The 25,919-nt window shown below is 49.9% G+C and overlaps 1 protein-coding gene across 1 annotated transcript; it reads right to left on the reverse strand.

The window, feature by feature from the left end:
- Positions 1 to 10,111: 10,111 nt before the first annotated feature.
- LOC122921027 (fatty acyl-CoA hydrolase precursor, medium chain-like) lies at positions 10,112 to 23,986 on the reverse strand. Its single transcript, XM_044270903.1, has 13 exons — positions 23,840 to 23,986; positions 18,069 to 18,273; positions 17,843 to 17,981; positions 17,541 to 17,674; positions 17,197 to 17,350; positions 16,999 to 17,112; positions 16,823 to 16,918; positions 12,826 to 12,966; positions 12,667 to 12,744; positions 11,799 to 11,946; positions 11,523 to 11,672; positions 11,143 to 11,215; positions 10,112 to 10,915 (listed from the first exon to the last, which is right to left on the reverse strand). Exons 1-13 carry the CDS (start codon positions 23,898 to 23,900, stop codon positions 10,738 to 10,740), a joined length of 1,671 nt encoding a protein of 556 aa, XP_044126838.1. The 5' UTR covers positions 23,901 to 23,986; the 3' UTR covers positions 10,112 to 10,737.
- Between the last annotated feature and the right edge of the window lie 1,933 nt (positions 23,987 to 25,919).

Here is a 25,919-nt window from a genome sequence, read left to right on the forward strand (position 1 = left end):
GATCTGCCACTGCCTGACCATCTAGCGGTACTGGACTATCCTGCTGTGGTGCCGCGGGAAGAGGGGCCAACAGACGGGAAATGAATGACCTGCCCTGCGGGATAATGCGCATAGCAAAGTGTAACATCCCCGGTAATGACTGTAAATCAGCTTTCGTGGACACTCTCACTACTGTGAACCTGTGGATGACTTCCCTGATCCTCAGCAGTTTGTCTTCTGGTAGCCTAGCTAGCATATTCCCTGAGTCTAACACGATGCCCAGGAACGTGAGTACCGTAGATGGGCCTTCACCCTTCTTGGGTGACACTGGCACACCTAGCTGGGAGAAAACTGCTCGTAAGGTTTCAAGCCCCTGAGGTGTACGTCCTGGATGTTCAATCAGCAAAAATCCTCCAGGTAGTGGATGACATGTTCGCAGCGGAACTCGACTTCCAAGCTCCAATGCAGGGCCTGCGCAAACTGGTCAAATACCCGCGCGGCGGGTGTATCAGCTGTGAGGGAGGAGGGGCTGGGGGCCGGCATCTGCATTTATAATGACAGCGGGGCCCGTGCAGTGACTGTATTCTACTACACGGGCCCCGCTCACTGTATAATCATATCTCTCTAATAGTTAATTGTTGTATGCATGTAATCGCATAATGAGCGCTGTGTATTACCGTACTTACAACTAGAAGCGCTCGCCGTTCGGAGCAGAGAGGAGGCAGGCTGGGAGGATGGGCGCTGGCAGCGTGAGTCATACGTCACGCGCCTGCGCCGCCCACTTTATGAATGAAGCAGGCGGCGTGGGCGCATGACGTATGACTCACGCTACCAGCGCCCGTCCTCCCGGCCTGCCTCCTGCCTCCTCTCTGCTCCGAACGGCGAGCGCTTCTAGTTGTAAGTACGGTAATACACAGCGCTCATTATCGCTCATTATGCGATTACATGCATACAACAATTAACTATTAGAGAGATATGATTATACAGTGAGCGGGGCCCGTGTAGTAGAATACAGTCACTGCACGGGCCCCGCTGTCATTATTAAAGCAGATGCGACCCCCAGCCCGTGCATTGAGGGTCATTCACTACAGGGACACTTATGGAGGGGATCTGTGGATGACACATAGCATAAGATGCTATATATGTGTCATCCACAGATCCCCCCCATAACTGTCATACACAGATCCTCATCCTCATAACAGTGCCATCCAGAGAGGATCCCCCATAAGTGTCACCCACAGATCCCCCATAAGTGTCACCCACAGATCCCCCATAAGTGTCACCCACAGATCCCCCATAAGTGTCACCCACAGATCCCCCATAAGTGTCACCCACAGATCCCCCATAAGTGTCACCCACAGATCCCCCATAAGTGTCACCCACAGATCCCCCATAAGTGTCTCCCACAGATCCCCCATAACAGTGCGTCACCCACAGATCCCCCATAAGTGTCACCCACAGATCCCCCATAAGTGTCACCCACAGATCCCCCATAAGTGTCACCCACAGATCCCCCATAAGTGTCACCCACAGATCCCCCATAAGTGTCACCCACAGATCCCCCATAAGTGTCACCCACAGATCCCCCATAACAGTGCGTCACCCACAGACCACAATTAGTTCAAAACCCACCAAAAGCGCACCTTTTGGTTCAAATTTTTTTTCTCTTATTTTCCCCCTCAAAAACCTAGGTGCGTCTTATGGGCCGGTGCGTCTTATACGGCGAAAAATACGGTATATATATAATGGCCCCCTGTGTATTATTAGTATATATAATGGCCCCCTGTGTATTATTAGTATATATAATGGCCCCCTCTGTATAATGATAGTAGAGGATGATAGTAAAGTCAGGAATCTAAAAATGTTTTCTGTTAAACTCTGCAGAGATGAGACGCAGCTGAAAGAAGGTGTCATGGCGGTCTTACCTCCGAATAAAGACGTTGAGGAAAGAGTCTACATCAGAGGAGACGTGACTGGATGTAACAGGTATGTGCTGCTGTATTGTACTGTATATAATAATGTCCATCCACATATTTGTTTCACGGTAGGGTTGGGGGGTTGATTGAGAATATGGCCCACCCTGCCGCATCCTGGCCCCAGACTTCAGGTCACACTGTGCGTGTTCTGAATTCTGGGGCCTCACACCCATCTACTACATCAGGCATGCCCAACCTGCGACCCTCCAGCTGTTGCAAAACTACAACTCCCAGCATGCCTGGATAGCCTACATCTACTAGTCCATGCCGGGAGTTGTAGTTTTGCAACAGCTGGAGGGCCGCAGGTTGAGCATCCCTGTACTACATTATCTGTGTGTTATCTGTGGTGTTACATAGGACTGCAGGTGACATCTACTACATTATCTGTACTCAGTTATCACTGTTTATCTGTGGTGTTACATAGGACTGCAGGTGACATCTACTACATTATCTGTACGTATTTCACCATTAGGCCTCATTCCAAAGAAAGACCCAGGTAAATTCAGGCAGATCCACCACTTGTCCTTCCCTAAGGGCATGTCGGTTAACAATGGTATTTCAAAGGATGATTCTTCCGTGTCCTACGCGCCTTTCGATAGAGCGGTGAGTTTGGTCAGAAGTGCGGGTCAAGGGGCGCTGTTAGCTAAGGCAGACATTGAGGCGGCGTTCCGCTTACTCCCAGTGCACCCAGACTGTTATCACCTACTGGGTTGTATGGTAGACACTTTGTTCTATTACGACACCTGTCTGCCGATGGGTTGCTCCATCTCGCGCCATTTTTTTGAGCTATTTAGTACCTTTCTGGAATGGGTGATTAAATATGAGACTGGTTCGTTGTCTATAACGCACTAGTTGGATGATTTCCTATTTGTGTCCCCGGGCAATACAAACCAATGCCGATACCTCCTTAACACATTCCATTTCTTTATATCTAAGTTCGGTGTGCCCCTATCGGAAGAGAAATTTTGCGGCCCCGCTACTACTATTACATTCCTAGGTATTGATATTGTATCCATGGTTTTTCGCCTCCCTCAGTCAGTTTAATTCAAGGTTTCCGCTCAACTAAATCATTCACGTTGCGACAACTGCAGTCCCTGTTAGGCCTACTAGTTTTTGCTTGCAGAATTATGCCCATGGGTCGAGGTTTTTTCACGTCGTTTATCCCTGTCTACCCGCGGTGTCGCCAAACTATATCACCACATCCGCTTGACAAAACAAATGAAAGTGGATTTGCAGGTGTGGAATACATTTTTGGATTCATATAACGGCCACACGTGTTATCTAGGCCCCGAGATATCAACGCCAGATTTGGCATCATTCACTGATGCAGCTGGTTCTACTGGTTTTGGGGCAATATTTGGCAGCGAGTGGTGCTCCGCTCCTTGGCTGGATGATTGGCGTTCCTCTGGTTTCTGCTCCAATATTACACTCCTCGAGCAGTAAGCTTATGGGGACACAAATTCGCGTATGTTTTTGGACAGATAACATGGCCGTGGTCTTTAGTATAAACAAGCTAACCTCGTCATCCCCTCCTGTACTTGCTTTACTGCGGCATTTAGTTCTCCGCTGTTTAGAGCTAAACATCTGGTTCCGCGCTCGCCATGTCCTAGGCGTACATAATTCGGCCGCTGATGCACTTTCTCGTTTCCACTGGCAGGAGTTCAAGAGGATCTTGCAGGGAGCAATCAAGGAAGGCCTTCCCTGTCCGCCACTGCTATGGGACTTGCTGATGAACGTCTGATGTCACTGGTGAGAGCGTCAGTTGCGCCATCGACTTGGTCAGGACATGGTAAGGCATGGGCTGAATGGTGTGCGCGGGCGAGGAGTACTACCATAGGGACTTTGCCGGCGGATAGTTTACAGGTGACGATCTCTTATCTATTACAGCTAAGAGATGAAGGGGTTTCTGCTGTGGCTGCGCAGCGGCGGCTAGCAGCAGTGAGCTTTTACCTCAAGCTGCGGGGCTGGCCGGACGTTACAAAACATTTCTTAATCCGTCAAGCTATTAAGGGCTAGCGCAAAGAGCACAAGTGCCGCGAGCGCAGGCGCCCAGTATCTTACTCCCTTCTCATAGGACTTGCAATGTATTGTCCGCTGTTTGCGCTTCTGCATATTAAACCTTACTGTTCAAGGCCGCGTTCTGCTTAGCATTTTTTGCTGCACTCTGAATCGGTGAACTAGTTAGCCCGTCTCGCTCCCGTTTAGGCGGTTTTGGCACAGGCGATGTTTCCATCACTGAGTCTTCCTTTAGGTTTAGGGTACTCATTCATCGCTCCAAGACGGATGTAATGGCGCGTGGTTCTTGGCTTCCTTTACATTAGGTGGAGGGCCCTATATGCCCGCATGTGGTGGTCTCAGAGTGGATGCGCACCCGCGCCCAAGGCCCAGCTTTCCTGCTACACACTGACAGCCGCCCAGTAACGAGTTTTCAATTTAAATCAATTTTCCACCCCTGTCTATTGGCGTTAGACCTCCCAGTGTCTGAGTTTGGCACACATTCTTTCCGAATAGGCGCGGCTACTGAAGCAGCAAGGGCCGGGTTGCCAGAATCAGAAGTACAACGTATTGGCAGATGGAGATCTGCGCGTTTTGCCTCCTATATCCGCCCACACTTATTCCCACACAGATTTCACCCAGCCCACCACCTGCTTCATTGGACACTCTTATATTTTCTGGGCAGGACAAAGAGCTGAATACAGGCCTGGCGGCCGTAGCCTCGGGTTCAGGAATGTTCAGGTCGTCTGGCGCGGTGTCCGGAGGCTGCGCTGGTCACAGGTCCTTCCAGAGGAGCTCAGTAGGACAGTTCGCTCTCCTATTATATTGGTCATTCATGAAGGGGGGGCAATGACCTCTGCCTATTAAAAATGGAGGAGCTCATTGCCCTCATCAGAGCAGGTTTAGAACGTATACATGCTTTCTTTCATGAATTGATAATTGTGCGGTCGGAAATCAAGGAGCTAGGGATTCGCAGGCAATAGAACGCGCGAGGAGAACGGTCAGTACCAGGATTTCACAAGTTATTGGATCCATGGCGGGGGAGGCATCGCCAGCTGGAAGGGGACAGCATACGCCTAATGAGGCCGGATGGGGTACACCTGAATGATATCGGCCTAGATATATTTTTGTCAGGTTTACAGGATAGTGTAAAGCAAGCGTTATTCTTGTTGGGCGGGGGCCGGAGCGCCGCGTAGGAGGTCGGTGCAAATTAAAGGAGATGGAGAAGAAGGCGGACTTCCCCACAGAGGGCATACTGCTTCTTGTTACTCCGTGTTTTGGAGAGCGAAAAGTTGGTGTTGAAAATAAATAGTTAAATAAAGCTGACCCCAACTCTCACCCAACAAAAGAAGGTGTCTTTGTGTTTTTTTCAGGTTTGTTGGGGGGGAGGGGGGGGGGGCGGCAAAGGTTACATTTCTTGGCAGTCTACGTTGGGTGTGAACACAGCCCGGATCCGTGCAGAGCACCTTTACCACTGGAGAGCTGGACTGTGTCCTATCTAGCTGCCCGTGCACTGCCTGCCCTGTTATTAAACTGGCATTGTGCAACCTGAACATGTGCCAACGAGTGGGGGGGAGGGGGCGATGATCGCCCGGAACATGAGGAGAGGTGCTGTGCTATGGAAATACACAAGGACATGCTCCAAGTATAGGGAGGGGGGGGGGGGACATCCTGATAACTGTGTGGGGCGCATTTTGTTAACTGGGGGTGGGGGGTGCATCCCGATAACGATGGTGGGCGCATCCAAATAATCGATGGGGCGATGAGTAACTGCTGAGCTGTGTCCCCTGTATCTCTGCGTCCCTCTCTGTGTACCCTTTTATTTGTGTACGCTTCTATCTTTGCTTATCCCTATTTCTCTGTGTAGCCCTGTATCTCTGAATCCCCCGGTATCCTTGTGTACCCCCTGTATGTGTGTCTCTGTCAGACCGGTCTGTAGGTCTTCATGGTGCTGGGGCAGCAGACTGAGTCCTGGCCCCGGCTTCACACCAGATCCCCCGACAGTGCGTGTATGAGGACCTGCAGCCAGCAGAAGAGAACATACCCAGTCCCTTTGTTTTTGGGGCATAACTTGGGGACAGAGGGGTCTGGTGACACAGAGACGTGTCTCTGTACGGGGGTCTTGGATTTCTGCCATGGATTCCGTGGTGAATACATGTTGTATTTTTCTGGAGTGTGTTTTTGGCCACGCGAGCATACCCTCAGGCTGTGTTCACATTTGTGGCCGCATCGCCTGGTTTTGATGACAAGAATAAATCTGCACGCAAGAGGTGTCGGCGTCTGCGACATCAGAGACCAGGTGGCAAATATGTAGTGTACGGGAGAATAATACCCCGTCACTACTGAAGGGTCACTTGGGTATTGTCGTTCCCCCTGTATTTAAGGGGAGGTTGGTATAGAATATCTTATAATGTCATGCTATGTATTTTCCTGTTACTGTGAAACGTGCATTTGCAGGCCGGCTAGGGTGTAGTTCCAGCTCTGAGTCACTAGAGGGAGCTAGGGAACCCTAGGTTATATAAGGCCCAGTCAGGAAGTAGGAGCAGGAGACAGACTGTGGGAGCAGAGGTCAGAAATGATCCTGTGTCTGAGAGAAGGCCAGGCTATGGGCCTGTGAGAGCAGAGCAGGCCTGAAGCCTGCCGGCTAGGAGAGGGTAGTAAAGGCCCTGTAACCGGGTTCCGGATCCAAGGAAAAGGTTCCCCTCCTGAGTCACCATCCGTTCAGCTGAAGCAGCATAAGTGAGCCATAAGCCAAGACACAGATTACCACCGAGGCCGATCAGATAAAGCGAGAGGTACTCAAGATAACAGAGGAGGTACTAGATAAGGACAGCTTCAAGGGTACGCCAGATAAAGGGCATTAGACCTTGGAGGAAAGTCACATGTAGCGGGACCAGTCAGGAATAGTGTGCAAGCCGCCTGTACTGCAACTCCTGTAATTAACACTCTGTATAATTCATCGCTAAGACCGGCCTTCCTGTAATGTCAAGAACCATCTGTATTCTTCTAAAACCAACCGTCTTTTATGGAACTGTGCACTACCAGTGTCCGTGTATTATCCTGACTGATATTCAGTAAAAGTTCCAGTTTTTGTTGGCTATCCTGTGCTTGCTTCATTCTTCCACGATACTTTACACGGCGTGTCACCGTTTAATTGACACTGGCGTCACGAACTGTTAAATACCTGCCTGTTCCAGTATTTGCCCCAATTGAAGACGACAGTGGATCCCAGGTTAGTGGTCAATCTGCACTACAAAGCCCAGCATACACTACTGACCCCCTGGGACACTGCATCGCTCTTTTTGGCGTCACGAACAGGATACGCATACTTCTACAGTGCAGAGAAGTGTGAACTGTGTGCTTTAATTACTCCACCACCGTATTACAAAGACTGCAACCTTTATTCCTAACTTGTGGATTACAATTGTGCCTGGGAGGAATTGGAGGCGCTGTACTGTGTTGCGCTACCCCCAGAGAGAAAATCGCATTTGTGGACTGTGTTTTACTGGACTTTTCATCATCCTGCTTGCTGTCAGTGAATTGCAGCATCAGGACATCTAAAATGGCCACCGGCGCCATGAGGCTTTTTACTGCGCCATCAGGATGTGCAGAGGCGCGAAAACTTGGCGCCGAAACCTTCCCAGAAGAAGGAGGAGACGATTGCCCTGGAGCGCCACCCACCTTGAGGAGTGACGACGCGGCTGACTACTTTGAAGAGTTACGCCTGGGAGGCGGGGCTCAGATGGAGATAGACTGGCCCAGTGTGTGGGAGGAGTCAGAGTCGATGCAGCAACCAGGAAGAGAAGAGATGGCGTGCGCTGCAGAGAGAGAGACTGAGACCACGTGCGAGTGGGGCGCCACTCCACCGGACTTTACGGAGTTGGGGCCGTGGGATCCTCTAGCCTGGACGGCCACCCCCTGGGCCCAGGCCATGGATCTAAGTATCACCCGACCTGAGTCCCCACCGATCCGTCGCCGGCACGCAGAATGGCCGGCTATTATGGAAGAGTTGAGAGCCGCGGTGGCGACAAAGAACACCAGCCGGAAGAAGCGGTTCGAGGAGATGGCTAAGTCCATACAGGGAGACTCCTTTCCGGGTAAGCCCCAGCTAGAAAGGCGCCGCGGGATCATGGTGTCCTTTGACAAGGAAAAAGGCTATGGGTTTATCCAGGAGTTGGGGACTGGCCGGGACTTCTATGTCAACCGGCGATCGGTAAAACGGCACTACCTCCCAGAGCATCTCCACAATCTAACTATGGGGGAGATCATAGAATACACCCCTTCTGAAAGTCTAAGGGGCCCCTACGCCACCGCAGTGACTCGCCCGAAGGCGCCGGCTGAGAACTGGGACTCGGAGAAAGAGAGGTCAGAGCCAGTTGCGACAGGGAGAGCGCATGTGGAAAAGGCCCGGACCACCCATCTACAGAATCAGACCTACCTCAGCCCCGACGTTTTCTGGGAGCCCATCGTGCTGCAGGGGCTGGAGGAGCGGTATCCCCCTCCAGATGCAGTGAGACGAGAGGAGGAGAAGGAGCGACAGGACAGCTGCCGGAGAGCAGAGGAATGGGCTGAGGCCCGACGCCAAACCGCAGCTGCCATTGTTACCCCAGCGGCCGGACCCCCTGGACCCCCGGTAGATCCGACCACCTGCACTAAAGCGGAACTAGAGGCCCTGCGCAAGCGGGTGTACTGGGTGGCGGACCTTGGCTGCGCTGGAGGAGTGCAGTGGTTTCCATTCCCGAGGACGGAGGCTGAAATGGAGGCCGTGAAAGACAAACCTCCCCCTCTAAAAATTGTCAGGGGAGACGGGTTCCAAATGTGGCCGTCCTTGCCAGAACAACTGCTGCAGGTTCCCTATGTCGACTCGTCGTCTGAGGAAGAACAGGACACTCGTCTGTGAGTACTTCTGCCCTCTTGTCCATCTCCTTAATGGCCGTTTGTCCCTCCATTTGGCAGAGCTGGTGAAGCTCGCTGCCAGTTACCCACGGCCGGTGGCATCCTAGTTAAAGAATGTGCCACTGTGTATCAATGCTTCCAGTTGCCTTTGTTTTGTTTGGGACATCCGGTTTGCTGCTACAATCCCAGTTGTGCCTTATTTTGCACTATTTTTCCCTTTTTACCCCCATTTCAGGTTGAAAAGACATTTTTATGTCAGCAAGATTTTAAAGGGTAAGCAGGACTTGCCAGGATAACATGGCCCTGGTATTGTCAGAGTCCTGTATTGTCATTTTATATATGTGCTGCTGACAGTATTTAATAACCGGTTTTCTTATTCAAGTATATGTGCCCAGAGATGGACTTCCTATGTGCAAGCCTCTGAGAGGTTAATTTATCATGGACTTATTTATTGTCATGGACTATCCTGGTTCTTTCAACATCCGCTGTGCCAGGTCAGCGCCCCCGTTCCACTCACTATCCTGTGAAAAAGAGAACGACGCCCCTTGTCACCGCACTTCGCCATTTCCAATTGGGTCTGATAAGAGTGTAATTGACATATCTGTATGCATGCATGTGTCTTCCTCTATTTCAGGTCATGATTCCAGTTGGGCGGGCCCTGATGGAGTACGAGGTCGTACTCAGCTTAAAGCAGCGGGGTATGTAGTGTACGGGAGAATAATACCCCGTCACTACTGAAGGGTCACTTGGGTATTGTCGTTCCCCCTGTATTTAAGGGGAGGTTGGTATAGAATATCTTATAATGTCATGCTATGTATTTTCCTGTTACTGTGAAACGTGCATTTGCAGGCCGGCTAGGGTGTAGTTCCAGCTCTGAGTCACTAGAGGGAGCTACTGCAACTCCTGTAATTAACACTCTGTATAATTCATCGCTAAGACCGGCCTTCCTGTAATGTCAAGAACCAGCTGTATTCTTCTAAAACCAACCGTCTTTTATGGAACTGTGCACTACCAGTGTCCGTGTATTATCCTGACTGATATTCAGTAAAAGTTCCAGTTTTTGTTGGCTATCCTGTGCTTGCTTCATTCTTATACAATACCATACACGGCGTGTCACCGTTTAATTGACACTGGCGTCACGAACTGTTAAATACCTGCCTGTTCCAGTATTTGCCCCAATTGAAGACGACAGTGGATCCCAGGTTAGTGGTCAATCTGCACTACAAAGCCCAGCATACACTACTGACCCCCTGGGACACTGCAAATACGGACCTTAATTTAATGGCAAATCAGAAGATCAGTCACTGGTACAATGGTGTTCGGCTGCTGTGAGACTACAACTCCCAGCATAGACAGATCTAGCTGTGCAGAACAGCGGCGTCCCTGCTCTCCACATTACACATTTTATAGAGAGTAATGTACAGTAACCCCAGCAATTATACTCCAGAGCTGCACCCTCTAATCTGGAGCCTCAGAGCTGAAATCTCACTGCATTCCCTTCTGGTTCAGTGTGATCTTTTCAGCTGGCTCTGTGCCCCCCTGCATTACAGGAATTCAGCCAAGTTGTTAGGAGATTTCTGTTTGCCAGCTTGCTGACTGTTGTGATTTAGTATAAGTAACGTCCATTCATTCTATATATTGGGGTTCAGAAGGTGCTCTGTACCCTCTGGGGGGCGCATGTGGCTGACACGTAAGATCTGTCAGCAGGGCGGTCTTACAGCTGGCTTTGGTATAGGAGTCCGTGTCCTCATTGTGGACTTCTGGCCAAATGGTTGTTCACTTAGAAAATAAACATTGGAGGTGAGGGGTGACCCCCTTACTGCCACACCAGTGGTTTGTGGGGACATATCGGGGCACAGTCCTTCCTCCCGGATCTGGTCTTTGGAGACGTTTACAGCTCTGTGTGCTCTGCCTTTTCCTCCGCCATCTTTTGAGGAAGGTCTTTGGTCCAGAATTCGTACTTTGCAGCCTTCAGTAGCTTGGAAGCTTTCTGCTCCAGGTCAATCTCCAGGAAGTCTTCATCGTGGTCGTACTGTGGCCAGTGGACCAGGCCCGGCCCATTGGGATCACTGTGGAAGAGGAGAAATGGATCAGCATCATCCAGACCAAGGAGAATGTACAGTGATCGATGACTGATGCTCGAGGAGGTGCCGTGGAGGAGTCTGGGGGTGCACGGACTACAGCATGTGGCGTTGTGCGTCAGATACAGTGTGGACCCACCACTACAGCCGATACACCACATATAGGATCTGCCCGTCACCCACACACGCCATCTGACACAGCTCTAGTCTCATACCCAGTGCGGGCAAAGTTGGCCCAGTATCTCATGAAGGTCCTGCTCAGATCCTCCTCTTCCTTTGTGAAGGCTCCTGTGAATAAAACCAGAAAGTCAGACCAAACAACGTATAGGGAGGATAAGTGTACAAGACACCGGAGCTGACAACCACCCAGGGCACGGCATGAAGTCAGCACATTATAATAACAGGCACCATAAAGGGGGAACCGACTGTGACCAAACCGAGCTGGTCATATTGTGATATTATACAGGACACTGAGCCCCAAAAGTGCTACAGCCCTGTGTCATGATGGCGCGTCATTGCGGAAAATAAGGACAAAACATGGAGGAAAGTACAAACTGCATGAGGGTTCATAATAAAGAATATCTCCGACCATCACCTGTGAACAAAATGTCGCCCTCCAAAAATGGACCTCCTATCACAAAGAACAACTCCTCCCCGTGATCGGCCTTTACAAATTCCGGCTTAGAATCTGCAAACATAGATGGACGGTGCTGGAACTCGTAGAAGTAGGTGGGATGGCCAGAATCTACAATGAGAGAAGGTTAGTGTCACAGGAGCGATGCTCTGCACAGGACATAACAGGGTGAAATGCCCTGAGACCAGTGTACCAGGGACACAGTATACACGAGGAGGTCATTCTTGTGCCACATACCTCTGTGATACTTGGCCGCTCTCAGCGCCGGCATGACAAAGACGAGGTCTCCGACCAGATCTAGGAAGCGGTTCCGGATTTCAGCAGGGTCAGTCTCATCTCCGACATACTCGTCTAGCAGGAGACTGATGGCGCCAGAGAATATACCCTGAAATATATGAAGACGTTCTCAGAGCTTGGTGATGGTGGCAGACGCCACAGAGCTGGGTGATGGTGGCAGAGGCCGCAGTGCTGGGTAATGGTGGCAGAGGCCGCAGAGCTGGGTAATGGTGGCAGAGGCCGCAGAGCTGGGTGATGGTGGCAGAGGCCGCAGAGCTGGTTGATGGTGGAAGAGGCCGCAGAGCTGGGTGATGGTGGCCGAGGCCGCAGAGCTGGGTGACGGTGGCCGAGGCCGCAGAGCTGGGTGATGGTGGCAGAGGTTGCAGAGCTGTGTGGCATTGGGCAGCGAGGGGCCACGGGGCATTAAGACATGCACCAGTGCAAATATTGCAGCCTGTGCCCAATGCAGGTGCTTTACTGGAGCCAACAGGGGTGTGTACAGAAGGTAGGTTGACTTGGCCAGTACTCTCTGTTATGTGAGGTTGGGTCATTCGCTTTGGCAGTGTGTTCTCATGTGTTGAGATACAAGTAGTTCCCGATCCTCAATTGAGTCGCCACATGGATAAACTTCAGCCATTGCCCACAGTAGAGCCTCACTCCACTCCGCCAAACCGTCCTCCAATATTTCATATAAAGGGCAATTCTCAAATGGAAATCCAGTCCGTAAGGTACAAAAAGTGCCGTCTTTATTATCACAGTCTTGTCCACAATCATAATAAGAAGGCTGACTTTCCATACCCCATACCCCCATCCACCCGCGGTCACCTACCATAATTGGGAAGTTCTTCAGGATTTCGGGCACCATTTCTCGCTCCATTCCGTCTCTTATTCCTGTGATGTTCAGAGCCTGGGAATGAAAGAAGTAGAACTCTCATCATTGTGGAGATCATTAGGATTATCCGAGGATGTCCTCCTGTGTCATTCTTACCGACAGCATGTTCCATCCACACTCCTGGTTATTGACTCCAGTCAAAAATGGCACAGGGTTCACCTCTTTATCAGCCAGAATCTGTTCCACAGGTTTAGGGAAGAACGCCCCATCGATGCTCGCAGGCAGAGGCATGAAGTGCTGCAGGTAGAGAAAAGTGACTGGTGAGCAGTGGACACCATGGAAGCTGCCCATAAGCCTGTGCGCATGTGAGAATACACCCCCAAAGCGGCAGTCAAGGCAATTTGGATCCCTGTGACAAGGATGAACTGCCAGAGCAGAGGACAGGCATTGTGGTCATGGGGACACTGGAGCAGAGGACAGGCAGTGTGGTCATGGGGACACTGGAGCAGAGGACAGGCAGTGTGGTCATGGGGACACTGGAGCAGAGGACAGGCAGTGTGGTCATGGGGACACTGGAGCAGAGGACAGGCATTGTGGTCATGGGGACACTGGAGCAGAGGACAGGCAGTGTGGTCATGGGGACACTGGAGCAGAGGACAGGCAGTGTGGTCATGGGGACATTGGAGCAGAGGACAGGCGGTGTGGTCATGGGGACACTGGAGCAGAGGACAGGCATTGTGGTCATGGGGACACTGGAGCAGAGGACAGGCAGTGTGGTCATGGGGACACTGGAGCAGAGGACAGGCAGTGTGGTCATGGGGACACTGGAGCAGAGGACAGGCATTGTGGTCATGGGGACACTGGAGCAGAGGACAGGCAGTGTGGTCATGGGGACACTGGAGCAGAGGACAGGCAGTGTGGTCATGGGGACACTGGAGCAGAGGACAGGCATTGTGGTCATGGGGACACTGGAGCAGAGGACAGGCAGTGTGGTCATGGGGACACTGGAGCAGAGGACAGGCAGTGTGGTCATGGAGAGACACTGGAGCAGAGGACAGGCGGTGTGGTCATGGGGACACTGGAGCAGAGGACAGGCATTGTGGTCATGGGGACACTGGAGCAGAGGACAGGCAGTGTGGTCATGGGGACACTGGAGCAGAGGACAGGCAGTGTGGTCATGGGGACACTGGAGCAGAGGACAGACAGTGTAGTCATGGGGACACTGGAGCAGAGGACAGGCAGTGTGGTCATGGGGACACTGGAGCAGAGGACAGGCGGTGTGGTCATGGGGACACTGGAGCAGAGGACAGACAGTGTAGTCATGGGGACACTGGAGCAGAGGACAGGCAGTGTGGTCATGGGGACACTGGAGCAGAGGACAGGCGGTGTGGTCATGGGGACACTGGAGCAGAGGACAGACAGTGTAGTCATGGGGACACTGGAGCAGAGGACAGGCAGTGTGGTCATGGGGACACTGGAGCAGAGGACAGGCAGTGTGGTCATGGGGACACTGGAGCAGAGGACAGGCAGTGTGGTCATGGGGACACTGGAGCAGAGGACAGGCGGTGTGGTCATGGGGACACTGGAGCAGAGGACAGGCAGTGTGGTCATGGGGACTCTGGAGCAGAGGACAGGCAGTGTGGTCATGGGGACACTGGAGCAGAGGACAGGCAGTGTGATCATGGGGACACTGGAGCAGAGGACAGGCAGTGTGGTCATGGGGACACTGGAGCAGAGGACAGGTGGTGTGGTCATGGGGACACTGGAGCAGAGGACAGGTGGTGTGGTCATGGGGACACTGGAGCAGAGGACAGGTGGTGTGGTCATGGGGACACTGGAGCAGAGGACAGGCAGTGTGGTCATGGGGACACTGGAGCAGAGGACAGGTGGTGTGGTCATGGGGTCACTGGAGCAGAGGACAGGCAGTGTAGTCATGGGGACACTGGAGCAGAGGACAGGCAGTGTGGTCATGGGGACACTGGAGCAGAGGACAGACAGTGTAGTCATGGGGACACTGGAGCAGAGGACAGGCAGTGTGGTCATGGGGACACTGGAGCAGAGGACAGGCGGTGTGGTCATGGGGACACTGGAGCAGAGGACAGACAGTGTAGTCATGGGGACACTGGAGCAGAGGACAGGCAGTGTGGTCATGGGGACACTGGAGCAGAGGACTGGCAGTGTGGTCATGGGGACACTGGAGCAGAGGACAGGCAGTGTGGTCATGGGGACACTGGAGCAGAGGACAGGCGGTGTGGTCATGGGGACACTGGAGCAGAGGACAGGCAGTGTGGTCATGGGGACACTGGAGCAGAGGACAGGCGGTGTGGTCATGGGGACACTGGAGCAGAGGACAGGCGGTGTGGTCATGGGGACTCTGGAGCAGAGGACAGGCAGTGTGGTCATGGGGACACTGGAGCAGAGGACAGGCAGTGTGATCATGGGGACACTGGAGCAGAGGACAGGCAGTGTGGTCATGGGGACACTGGAGCAGAGGACAGGCAGTGTGGTCATGGGGACACTGGAGCAGAGGACAGGCGGTGTGGTCACTATGAACAGCACATTGAATGTAGGCAGGTCATTATACTCAAATGATAAAGTACATGGAAAATATACTATACTGGACTGTAGTATTCAGGATGAATTGCTGTGTTGGCACTCTGCGATAAATAAGTGGGTTTTGGGCTGCAGTTTGGGCACCTGGTCTCTAACAGGTTCGCCATCACTGACCTATGATGTCGCTGGGATCGGGCAAAGTTTGCCTGAGCCCTGGTGACAGTCAATCATTGGTGGATTAGTGGGGTTGGGGGCTATAAGTGTCCAGGCTCCGCCGGCTGGTTTGCCTGTTTGCCTCACCTACCCTGGGAGCCTGGACCAATTTGGCCCCCCCACCCCCCGCCCCATTTTGTTTGTAAAGTCGAGGTCTGTGCAGGGTGGTTGATATAGTCATCCCGGGATTGTATTATGGTTTAAATGAGTCTGAGTTTATGACTAGGCTCATGGTATTTATATGGTTAATCTATTAAAGTTGGTTTGAGTTTAAATAAACAGGCCTCGGCTTATCTCTAGTCTTGTATTGTTATTGCATTAAGGTTTATAATATATATATATGTGCCATGTATTGCCATGGTCTGCGGTGTGACAGGCAGTGTACAGACAGGGTGTAAAGCCAATCTAGTGGAGAACTCCAAGAGATAGGATATAATTGGAGGCGCCAGCGGATGGAGGATAGAGAAAAATATAGCAGGGGAGGCAGCTAAGAGGGTGTTCACGCTGAAAGAGAACGGTGTGTAAATAGTGACCAGAGAGGTCTAATATGGTTCACTGGAAAGTGGACCAAGCTAGACTAGTCAAAAAATGTAACCCCCATGAGAAGCGCCAAATCCCAAAATGTTCCAGAAAAGGCCAGCAAAGTGATCAAAAGAGAGTTAGCTGGTAGATGGTGAGTGTGAGGTGACCACCCTATTAGAGGTGACCCAAGAATAGGGGGTAATTTGTAAATAATAATAATAATAATTTGAAATAAACTCAAGACACCAGCCAGGAGCGCCTGTAGAGTCTTCAGTGCTGATAGTTGCCCAGTATGAAAGGCTTCACTTCAGTAGTATTAATGAAGACTTTGGCTTCTTTAATGTAGACAAACAGCTCTGAGGTGGCCTTTTCTGGAACACTTTGGGATTTGGCGCTTCTCATGGGGGTTTAATTTCTTGACTAGTCTAACTTGGTCCACTTTCCAGTGAACCATATTAGACCTCTCTAGTCACTATTTCTTATACTGTACAGACAGGCCATACACCGGCCTCATCTGACTGCCCTGATGTCTCCTCATCTGACTGCCCTGATGTCTCCTCATCTGACTGCCCTGATGTCTCCTCATCGCTTTTGTTTCTTGCAGCTACAATCAGGGGATTTAACCCTCACACCCCATTTCTGAAGAGATTCCTCCTGTTACATAAGCTGTAGGGAAGCATTGAGAGGGTTAAATCCCATTGTACCTAAAATAGACAGGTTTATAATGAGGAGACCCGAGAAGCAGCAGGAAGGTGAACCAATCTACACAGATGGTTATTTTCTCTATGCAGTGCCGTCCCCTCCTTTCTGATGCCCTAGGCACGTGCCCTAATGTGCCTTGTAAATACCGCCCTGCTGATCGTACCATAGAAGCTCCGATAGACAGGAGCTCTTCCTCAGACTTCACCTTCAGACAGTCCAACAGTGTGTCCACACCGCAGCCCGAAATATTGGCCACAATCTGCAAAGGTGAAGCATAAAATCTGATTATGGGAGGAACTCCGGATATTCTGCGGTCCATGGCCTCACTCTGTCACTTACATTTCTGATGAACACAACTTCTTCAGTAGACGTGGCCACCAATCCCGGCATTATGGCTACCCCACTCTCGGCAATAGCTCTGTGGAATAAGCCCTTTGCCAAGGGAGACGCCACCTGGATATAGCAGATACACAGCAGGAGATTAGGAGTGCACTTATCCAATATCAGAACCCAAATATCAGCCTCACCACAACTCACCAGTGCAGAGACGCTGAGTCCCCCCGCAGACTCCCCAAATATAGTCACAGAGTTGGGGTCACCTCCGAAATCTGCAATGTTCTCCTGAACCCACCGAAGAGCTTGAACCTGGTCCAACAAGCCATAGTTCCCAGGAGCTTTATCATCTCCAGTGCTAGGATGAAGAAACACGTAATTCATGTTACCTTTACTGGGGTGATGTGATATATTGGGGCGACATTTATAGCAGAAGTGGTGCGAAAAGACCTCAAACCTGGACTCTGAGTCGAGCATTGTGCAAAGCAGGTGTCAGCATGTGGCCTTGTATGTACAAGCATGAGAGTCACAGAAACCGTACTGATTACCTCATGAAGCCGAGCAGCCCCAGCCGGTACTGGATGGATACAACTACAACTTTTTCATAGGCGCTTAATACAGAACCCTCAAACATCATGGATCCCCCCATTATCAGAGCTCCTCCATGTATGAACACCATGACCTGCACAAGGAGAGGAAGCGTCTATTACTGGTCAGAAGAAATGGGATGACAGTGTCCTAAAACTAACATCAACACCACAAGGGAACTGCCATGGGCACGGTGTCAACCCCACAACCAGGAGGTCTGAATTCACCTCTTTATATACAGGTAAGTACACAAAACACTCACAGGCAGCATCTTCTCCTTCACTCGATCTGCTGGGGTGAAGATGTCCAGATATAGGCAGTCCTCAGACACTGGGGGTATGATGAGCTTTGCTTTAAATGCCTTTGCCATCATCTCCATCATGTCAACATTCTGTAGACATCTGTAATATATAAAATACGTGCACTTCACGTGACGATACAATATGAATGTGTGCTGAGCACTGCCACCAACCTCCACGTCCACTTACATTGGAGCATAGTCTGAGGCCTCCCTCACTGAGCTCCATGCTGTGGGGGGTTCTGGGGCGGCAAATCTCAATGAACCAACTGGAGGTTTGGCGAAGGGGACTCCATAGAAGGTGTGGACAGTCCTGTCTGTTCCCTTTGCAGACGAGGTCTTCCCCCGCAGTTTGCCGTACCGTGTTTCCACTTGAGGTTGGTCATCCGCCTGCGCTAAAGTCACAGAAAGCAGTAGATTACTGCATGCAGAAAGTGCCTGCCTTATAGTACAAACTGCCGGCATCCCCTGCTCATTCAGACTCTGCTCACTGCCGGCTCTGGTGATTTGTTGTGTTTGCACTGGACACAATGTGCCGTCATCTGATGGAGGAAAATCACTGCCCTCCCCTGCATTATAGGAGCCGAGTTTTTGGGGGTAGGTGTTCTGTCTTACTGACTGTTTCCAATAACAGCACCCCCGGCTGTACATGACCAGCCTGACACCCTCCACTCTACAGGCCTTTATATGTGTATAGTAAAAAGTAGAGGGGTCCAGCGTCTGATAAAAGGATATCCTTTATTCAATGCGGTAAAATCCATACGAAACAAGACAGATGCAAAATTGGCGCGTTTCGGATCTCAAGTTAACGATCCTTACTCGTGATATAAAATGCCGTCTGTGACTCTCCCATATAAACACACATCCTCCAATCACATGTATAGAAACAACATGACATGATAATCAGGTGTGGGCGAATCACAAAACATGGAATGACAAATCCCTGCCCTCCCCCCGAGAATATAGTGAGAGCCAGGGGCGGACTTACCATTCCGGTAGCGACAGGGCCGTCTTTAATATTGATTGGACCCTGGGCAAGAGGGAGAACACAAGAGCCGCTGCCGCATTTATGGGTCCATACTTTATTAACTAAGTAGCAGGACATGTAGGGCACACATGGGGGATGTCCGTGCACTTATTATTATTTCTGGGCGCCGCTCCATTGCGCTGCTGTGGCCCCCGTTACATTCTCACGCGCCGTATGCTAAGTAATAGCATCGGAACACCAGGGAGGAGACATCAGCTTCTCTCCCTGGGCGTTCCTTTTCCCTGTCCAATCGCAGCGCAGAAGGTCACAGCCAGGGAGAAGGAACGCCCACAGAGAAAAGCTGATGTCTCCTCCCTGGTGTTCCGATGCATGGAGAATATAACGGGGGCCACAGAGGCGCAACAGAGCGGCGCCCAGAAATAACAGTAAGTGCAGGGACATCCCCCATGTGTGCCCTACATGTCCTGCTACTTAGTTAATAAAGTATGGACCCATGAAAGGTCCTCCAGTGGCCAGCGGGGCTCAAGAGGCAGTTGCCTTGGGTCCCCCAGGAGCAACTGGGCCATGGGCAGCTGCCCCTTTTGCCCTGCGTTAAAGACGGCCCTGGGCGGCGGTGGCAGCGACAGGGAGAGATGAGCGCTTCCATTGTGTAAGTGCTTATCTCTATATTCATCTGATGAACGGTGCGGTGCAGGGAAGAGGCCTATCAGAGGCCGGTGCAGGTGACACTGGTTATGTCATCGCGCTGCCTGAGCCGTACAGAGCGGTACACATGCCGGAAGAGGCCTGCATCACATCGCAGTGTCATGGAGGTAAGTATAAGTGTTTAGTGTTTTAATTATTTTTAGTACAGTATGGCAAGAAGCGGGGTGGGGCCCTATGTACTGGCACATTATGTGGAGGAGCACTATGGGGGCATTATATAGGGGCATTTAATACTGGCACCCATTTTGGTGCCACTATGGGGAAGGGGGGAGAGATGCATTATGGAGGCATCTATGTGGTGCAGTCTATAGGGGCATTGAAACCTGCCACATTATGAAGGGCACTATGGGGACGGTGGAGAAGCATTATGGGGGCATCTTCTGGGGGCACTATATAGGAGTATTTTATACTGGCACAAATTATAGGGGCACTATGGGCACCGTAGTTCAATTGGAGGCACTAAATGTTTTTGTAGTGGCACACAGTACAGGTCATTGGATCACATGAGGGCACTCTGGGGACATTGACTCTACTGGGGGCACTAAGAGGATTTTTTATTTTTATTTTTTACTTCCATACAACAGGGTATTTTTTGTATTGGCGGACATTATAAGGGGGCTTTATTACAACTGGGGGACTATGGGAGCATTATTACTTCTGGGACACAATTACTGTTGGGGGCACTGTAGGAGCGCTATTACTACTAAGTGCACTCTGGTACAGAATTATTACTATTGCTGGGATTTTGGGGAGCACTATTACTGTGGGGGCACCTTGGCACCTTATCAGCTTAGCACAGTTATTTTTGGGGGACATTATGGTTACCCTATTAGTGTCAGGGGCACTATTTGCTTGGTGCAGTTATTTTTTTAGAGCATTGGGTTCCAATAATTATTGAAGGGGGCGCTATCTGTGTGTAACTAGTATTTTCAGGGGGTTTATCTGTTTCTGCAGTATAGTTTTGGGGGGCGCAGCGTCTCAGTATTGGGGGTGCATGATGGGATGTTGAGAAGGTGGGAGGAAAAGTAGGAAACTAGAGATGGCTGAAAGAAATCATCATGGTGGTCTGGTCTGAATGGAGAACATGAGGACAGAGAACATCTACATCAAAGGAGACGTCACTGGATGTAAGAGGTATGGGCGCGATATATGGGTGGGGCTGTGTGTGGGTGTGGCTTGATGGTGGGCGGGGACACAGGGGCCCCATAATCTCCTATTGCCCGGGAAGTGCCCCTCCCGAGACCAGGCTCTGGATCTGCCACTGATGTTAACGCGCTTTCCAAATGGACTGTGTAGTGTATAGCCTGGAGTGTAACCTAGAGCTGATAGCAGCAGGAGATTGGGCGGTGGAGCGATTACCTCGCGCTCTCACCATTTCTCCTTATGGTATATTTTTTGTTACATGTGTAGGATGACATTTGCTAGCAGTGTGGGGATCCCCGCGGTTTCTTTTCTGTAAGTAACAGAGGAAACCTTTGTTTTTGCACCATCTACATATAAACGCAGATCCAAAAATGCAATAGTAAATGGACCAGGGTGTAGAATTAATCCAAGTTGCCATCAAGATAATCTCCAAAAAGTGGTGTCCGCTGTATCATCTGACCATACACAGAGCAGGTCATCGATATAATCTCCATAGCACCTTATGTTAGGAAAGAAGGGATTATTAATAATATCAAACAAAAATCTTCTCTATGGACGCCCCCATAGAAACACTGGAAACCTGGAGAAAATAACTGCAATCAAACATAAAAAAAATGTATTTAATTAAAAATCTACTGAAATACAGATGGAATCTTGCAGCTCTACAGTATAGTTGCTATAACTTCCCAAAAACCATTCGAGGGCAGAGATCGCCAAATTATGAGGAATATTCGTATCTAATGAGACCACATCAGCTGTAATCCACGTGAAAGCATCGCACCATTCAAAATTATGAAAAGATTGCAAAACTGTCCCGGCCACATCCGCGCCTCCGATACGATACGCAGGTGAGCGCTGCAATTTGACTTTTAATATCTACAGGCCTTTATATGGTCTCAGCTCCCCGTAGATCATTTACAGAAGGAGCGACGTTATCCTGTATGGGATCAGAGAACAGGTCTGTCCACCCAGTGGCCTCAGTCGTGACCAGAATACAATGTAGTATGCTCCACCTCACTATACAATCACCCAACGCCTCTGCGACACAACAGAAAGTCCACCTGACCATGACCCCCCCCCCCAATAAGACCCCAAAGACCCCGCAGGTGGTGGCCGAGCTCACCTTATAAAATCTGTTAAGGTGGACGGGGATATTAGCAAGAGATCTGGGCTGTGGCAGGGAAGGGGTTAAGTAATTTGTCATCAGTAAAGATTACATTCTCTTCAGTTGATACAATGTAACAAGCTCTAAAATAAAAAATACGCAGAAGGGGGTTTTGTGAGATTTCCGACCAATACGAGACCGTTCCTCACATGAGAAATCCTCATCCAAAGTCCATGGACTTGAGGGGTGACCTGGAGCGGGAGACATCACCTGCTGAACCCTCATCAACCTTTGTAACCACCCCATAAAACACAGCAGTGTCAGCAGCCGGTTATCAAGGGCCCCGGGGACAATGTTACACCTCTAGTTAGAAAGTACTAACATAGTCCATAGAGCTGTACAGCCAGAGTCACCAGTATACTGACCAACATCTGATCGTACTGCAAAAGCTGGGAAAATCTCACTGACCCTTGGAGCTTACACTCTACAGGAAAGAGGACCACACTGACCATAAGAACTTACACACTACAGGAGAGAGGACACGCCGCTGACCATAAGAGCTTACACTCTACAGGACAGAGAGGACCCTACTGACCACAAGAGCTTACACTCTACAGGAGATAGAGGACCCCATTGACCATAAGATCTTACACTGTACAGGAGAGAGAGGACCCCGCTGACCATAAGAGCTTACACTCTACAGGACAGAGATGACTCCGCTGTCCATAAGAGCTTACACTCTACAGGACAGAGAGTGGACCCGCTGACCATAAGAGCTTACACTCTACAGAAGAGAGGACCCCACTGACCATAAGAGCTTACACTCTACAGGAGAGAGAGGACCCCACTGACCATAAGAGCTTACACTCTACAGGACAGAGAGGGGACCCGCTGACCATAAGAGCTTACACTCTACAGGAGAGAGGGGACCCCACTGACCATAAGAGCTTACACTCTACAGGAGAGAGGTCCTCACTGACCATAAGAGCCTACACTCTACAGGAGAGAGATAACCCCGCTGACCATAAGAGCTTACACTCTACAGGACAGAGAGGACCCCGCTGACCATAAGAGCTTACACTCTGCAGAAGAGAGGACCCCGCTGACCATAAGAGCTTACACTCTACAGGAGAGAGAGGACCTCACTGACCATAAGAGCTTACACTCTACAGGAGAGAGAGGAGCCCGCTGACCATAAGGGTTTACACTCTACAGGAGAGAGAGGACCTCACTGACCATAAGAGCTTACACTCTACAGGAGAGAGGACACTGCTGACCATAAGAGCTTACACTCTACAGGAGAGAGAGGGGACCCTGCTGACCATAAGAGCTTACACTCTACAGGAGAGAGGACACTGCTGACCATAAGAGCTTACACTCTACAGGACAGAGAGGGGACCTCGCTGACTATAAGAGCTTACACTCTACATTAGAGAGAGAGGGCCCCGCTGACCATAAGAGCTTACACTCTACAGGAGAGAGAGAGGACCCTGCTGACCATAAGAGCTTACACTCTACAGGAGAGAGAGAGGACCCTGCTGACCATATGAGCTTACACTCTACAGGAGAGAGAGGGGACCCCACTGACCATATGAGCTTACACTCTACAGGAGAGAGAGGACCCCACTGACCATAAGAGCTTACACTCTACAGGAGAGAGAGGACCTCACTGACCATAAGAGCTTACACTCTACAGGAGAGAGAGGACCCCACTGACCATAAGAGCTTACACTCTACAGGAGAGAGAGGACCTCACTGACCATAAGAGCTTACACTCTACAGGAGGGAGAGGACCCCGCTGACCATAAGAGCTTACACTCTACAGGAGAGAGAGGACCTCACTGACCATAAGAGCTTACACTCTACAGGAGACAGGACCCTAACAACCACTTCTGCCGCTCTTCCTGCTCTCATTGTAATGTGTCATTATGAAACAGCTCATTGCACAATTAATTGTCTGTGTTCTCTCCGGTGTAATGTCCTGCACCTTCAGTGCCGCCTCATTGTAATGTCTCCTCACCTGATGCCAGGACCCCCAGGGCCAGGATGCACAGCACAACTACCCTCATCAGAGCCTCCATCGGTGTAGAATGTGCAGAGCTCTGAATAAGGCAGTTGCCTGGGCTGAGTGCTTTGAGGAGGGGCAGAGCCAGCCCTAGTCTTGTGATTGGCTGCTGGGGGTGTCAATCACGGTGGGATGGCCCAACCTGTATCCGTAGGTGCGGAGAAGTATCAGCTATGAGATCAGGATTGTGCCGCAAATTTGGTCTGACGACATGAAATTACATATAAGTGTCCTGACGAGGTGTGTGACTTGCTGCTGACGTCGCATAATTATTTTAGGGTACAGTATGGCTGGGATCTGTAGTGCACACGACTTACACTGAACTGTGTGCAATTTGTGACCAAATATCCGGTGGGTTTGCCGGCAGCTGATCTTGCTGTGTAAACACAAAACTGCCACTGGCAAACGAGTCAGTATAGGGACGGGCGATAGCATTAGTGATCACTGCTCCCTATACTGTGGATGAGATCGCTGAATGTAAATGTGTGTGTATCAGTGTATGGTGCTGTGTGTATACCAGTGTATAATGCGGTGTATATATCAGTGTATGGTGCTGTGTATATATCAGTGTATAATGCGGTGTATATATCAGTGTATGGTGCTGTGTATATATCAGTGTATGGTGCTGTGTATATATCAGTGTATGGAGCTGTGTATATATCAGTGTATGGTGCTGTGTATATATCAGTGTGTGGTGCTGTGTATATATCAGTGTATGGTGCTGTGTATATATCAGTGTATAATGCGGTGTATATATCAGTGTATGGTGCTGTGTGTATATACCAGTGTATGGTGCTGTGTATATACCAGTGTATGGTGCTGTGTATATATCAGTGTATGGTGCTGTGTGTATACCAGTGTATAATGCGGTGTATATATCAGTGTATGGTGCTGTGTATATATCAGTGTATGGTGCTGTGTATATATCAGTGTATGGAGCTGTGTATATATCAGTGTATGGTGCTGTGTATATATCAGTGTGTGGTGCTGTGTATATATCAGTGTATGGTGCTGTGTATATATCAGTGTATGGTGCTGTGTGTATATATCAGTGTATGGTGCTGTGTGTATATATCAGTGTATGGTGCTGTGTGTATATATCAGTGTATGGTGCTGTGTGTATATATCAGTGTATGGTGCTGTGTGTATATATCAGTGTATGGTGTTGTGTATATCAGTGTATGGTGCTGTGTATATATCAGTGTATGGTGCTGTGTATATATCAGTGTGTGGTGCTGTGTATATATCAGTGTATAATGCTGTGTATATATCAGTGTATAATGCTGTGTATATATCAGTGTATAATGCTGTTTATATATCAGTGTATAATGCTGTGTATATATCAGTGTATAGTGCTGTGTATATATCAGTGTATGGTGCTGTGTATATATCAGTGTATGGTGCTGTGTATATATCAGTGTATGGAGCTGTGTATATATCAGTGTATGGTGCTGTGTATATATCAGTGTACGGTGCTGTGTATATATCAGTGTATGGTGCTGTGTGTATATCAGTGTATGGTGCTGTGTATATATCAGTGTATGGTACTCTGTATATATCAGTGTATGGTGCTGTGTATATATCAGTGTATGGTGCTGTGTATATATCAGTGTATGGTGCTGTGTATATATCAGTGTATGGTGCTGTGTGTATATCAGTGTATGGTGCTGTGTATATATCAGTGTATGGTGCTGTGTATATATCAGTGTATGGTGCTGTGTATATATCAGTGTATAATGCGGTGTATATATCAGTGTATGGTGCTGTGTATATATCAGTGTATGGTGCTGTGTGTATATATCAGTGTATGGTGCTGTGTATATATCAGTGTATGGTGCTGTGTATATATCAGTGTATGGTGCTGTGTGTATATATCAGTGTATGGTGCTGTGTATATATCAGTGTATGGTGCTGTGTATATATCAGTGTATGGTGCTGTGTATATATCACTGTATGGTGCTGTGTATATATCAGTGTATGGTGCTGTGTATATATCAGTGTATGGTGCTGTGTATATACCAGTGTATGGTGCTGT

The sequence above is a fragment of the Bufo gargarizans genome, chromosome 10, assembly GCF_014858855.1.
Source record: "Bufo gargarizans isolate SCDJY-AF-19 chromosome 10, ASM1485885v1, whole genome shotgun sequence".
In the NCBI taxonomy this organism is placed as follows: domain Eukaryota; kingdom Metazoa; phylum Chordata; class Amphibia; order Anura; family Bufonidae; genus Bufo; species Bufo gargarizans.

Excerpts from the sequence above, each read along its gene's own strand:
- LOC122921027 (XM_044270903.1), bottom strand. The coding sequence starts at position 23,900 with ATGGAGGCTCTGATGAGGGTAGTTGTGCTGTGCATCCTGGCCCTGGGG. Across the intron at positions 17,675-17,842 it reads TGAAGGAGAAGATGCTGCCT|GTCATGGTGTTCATACATGG; the intron begins GTGAGTGTTTTG and ends CTCCTTGTGCAG. Across the intron at positions 11,216-11,522 it reads GGGCGACATTTTGTTCACAG|GAGCCTTCACAAAGGAAGAG; the intron begins GTGATGGTCGGA and ends TTTTATTCACAG.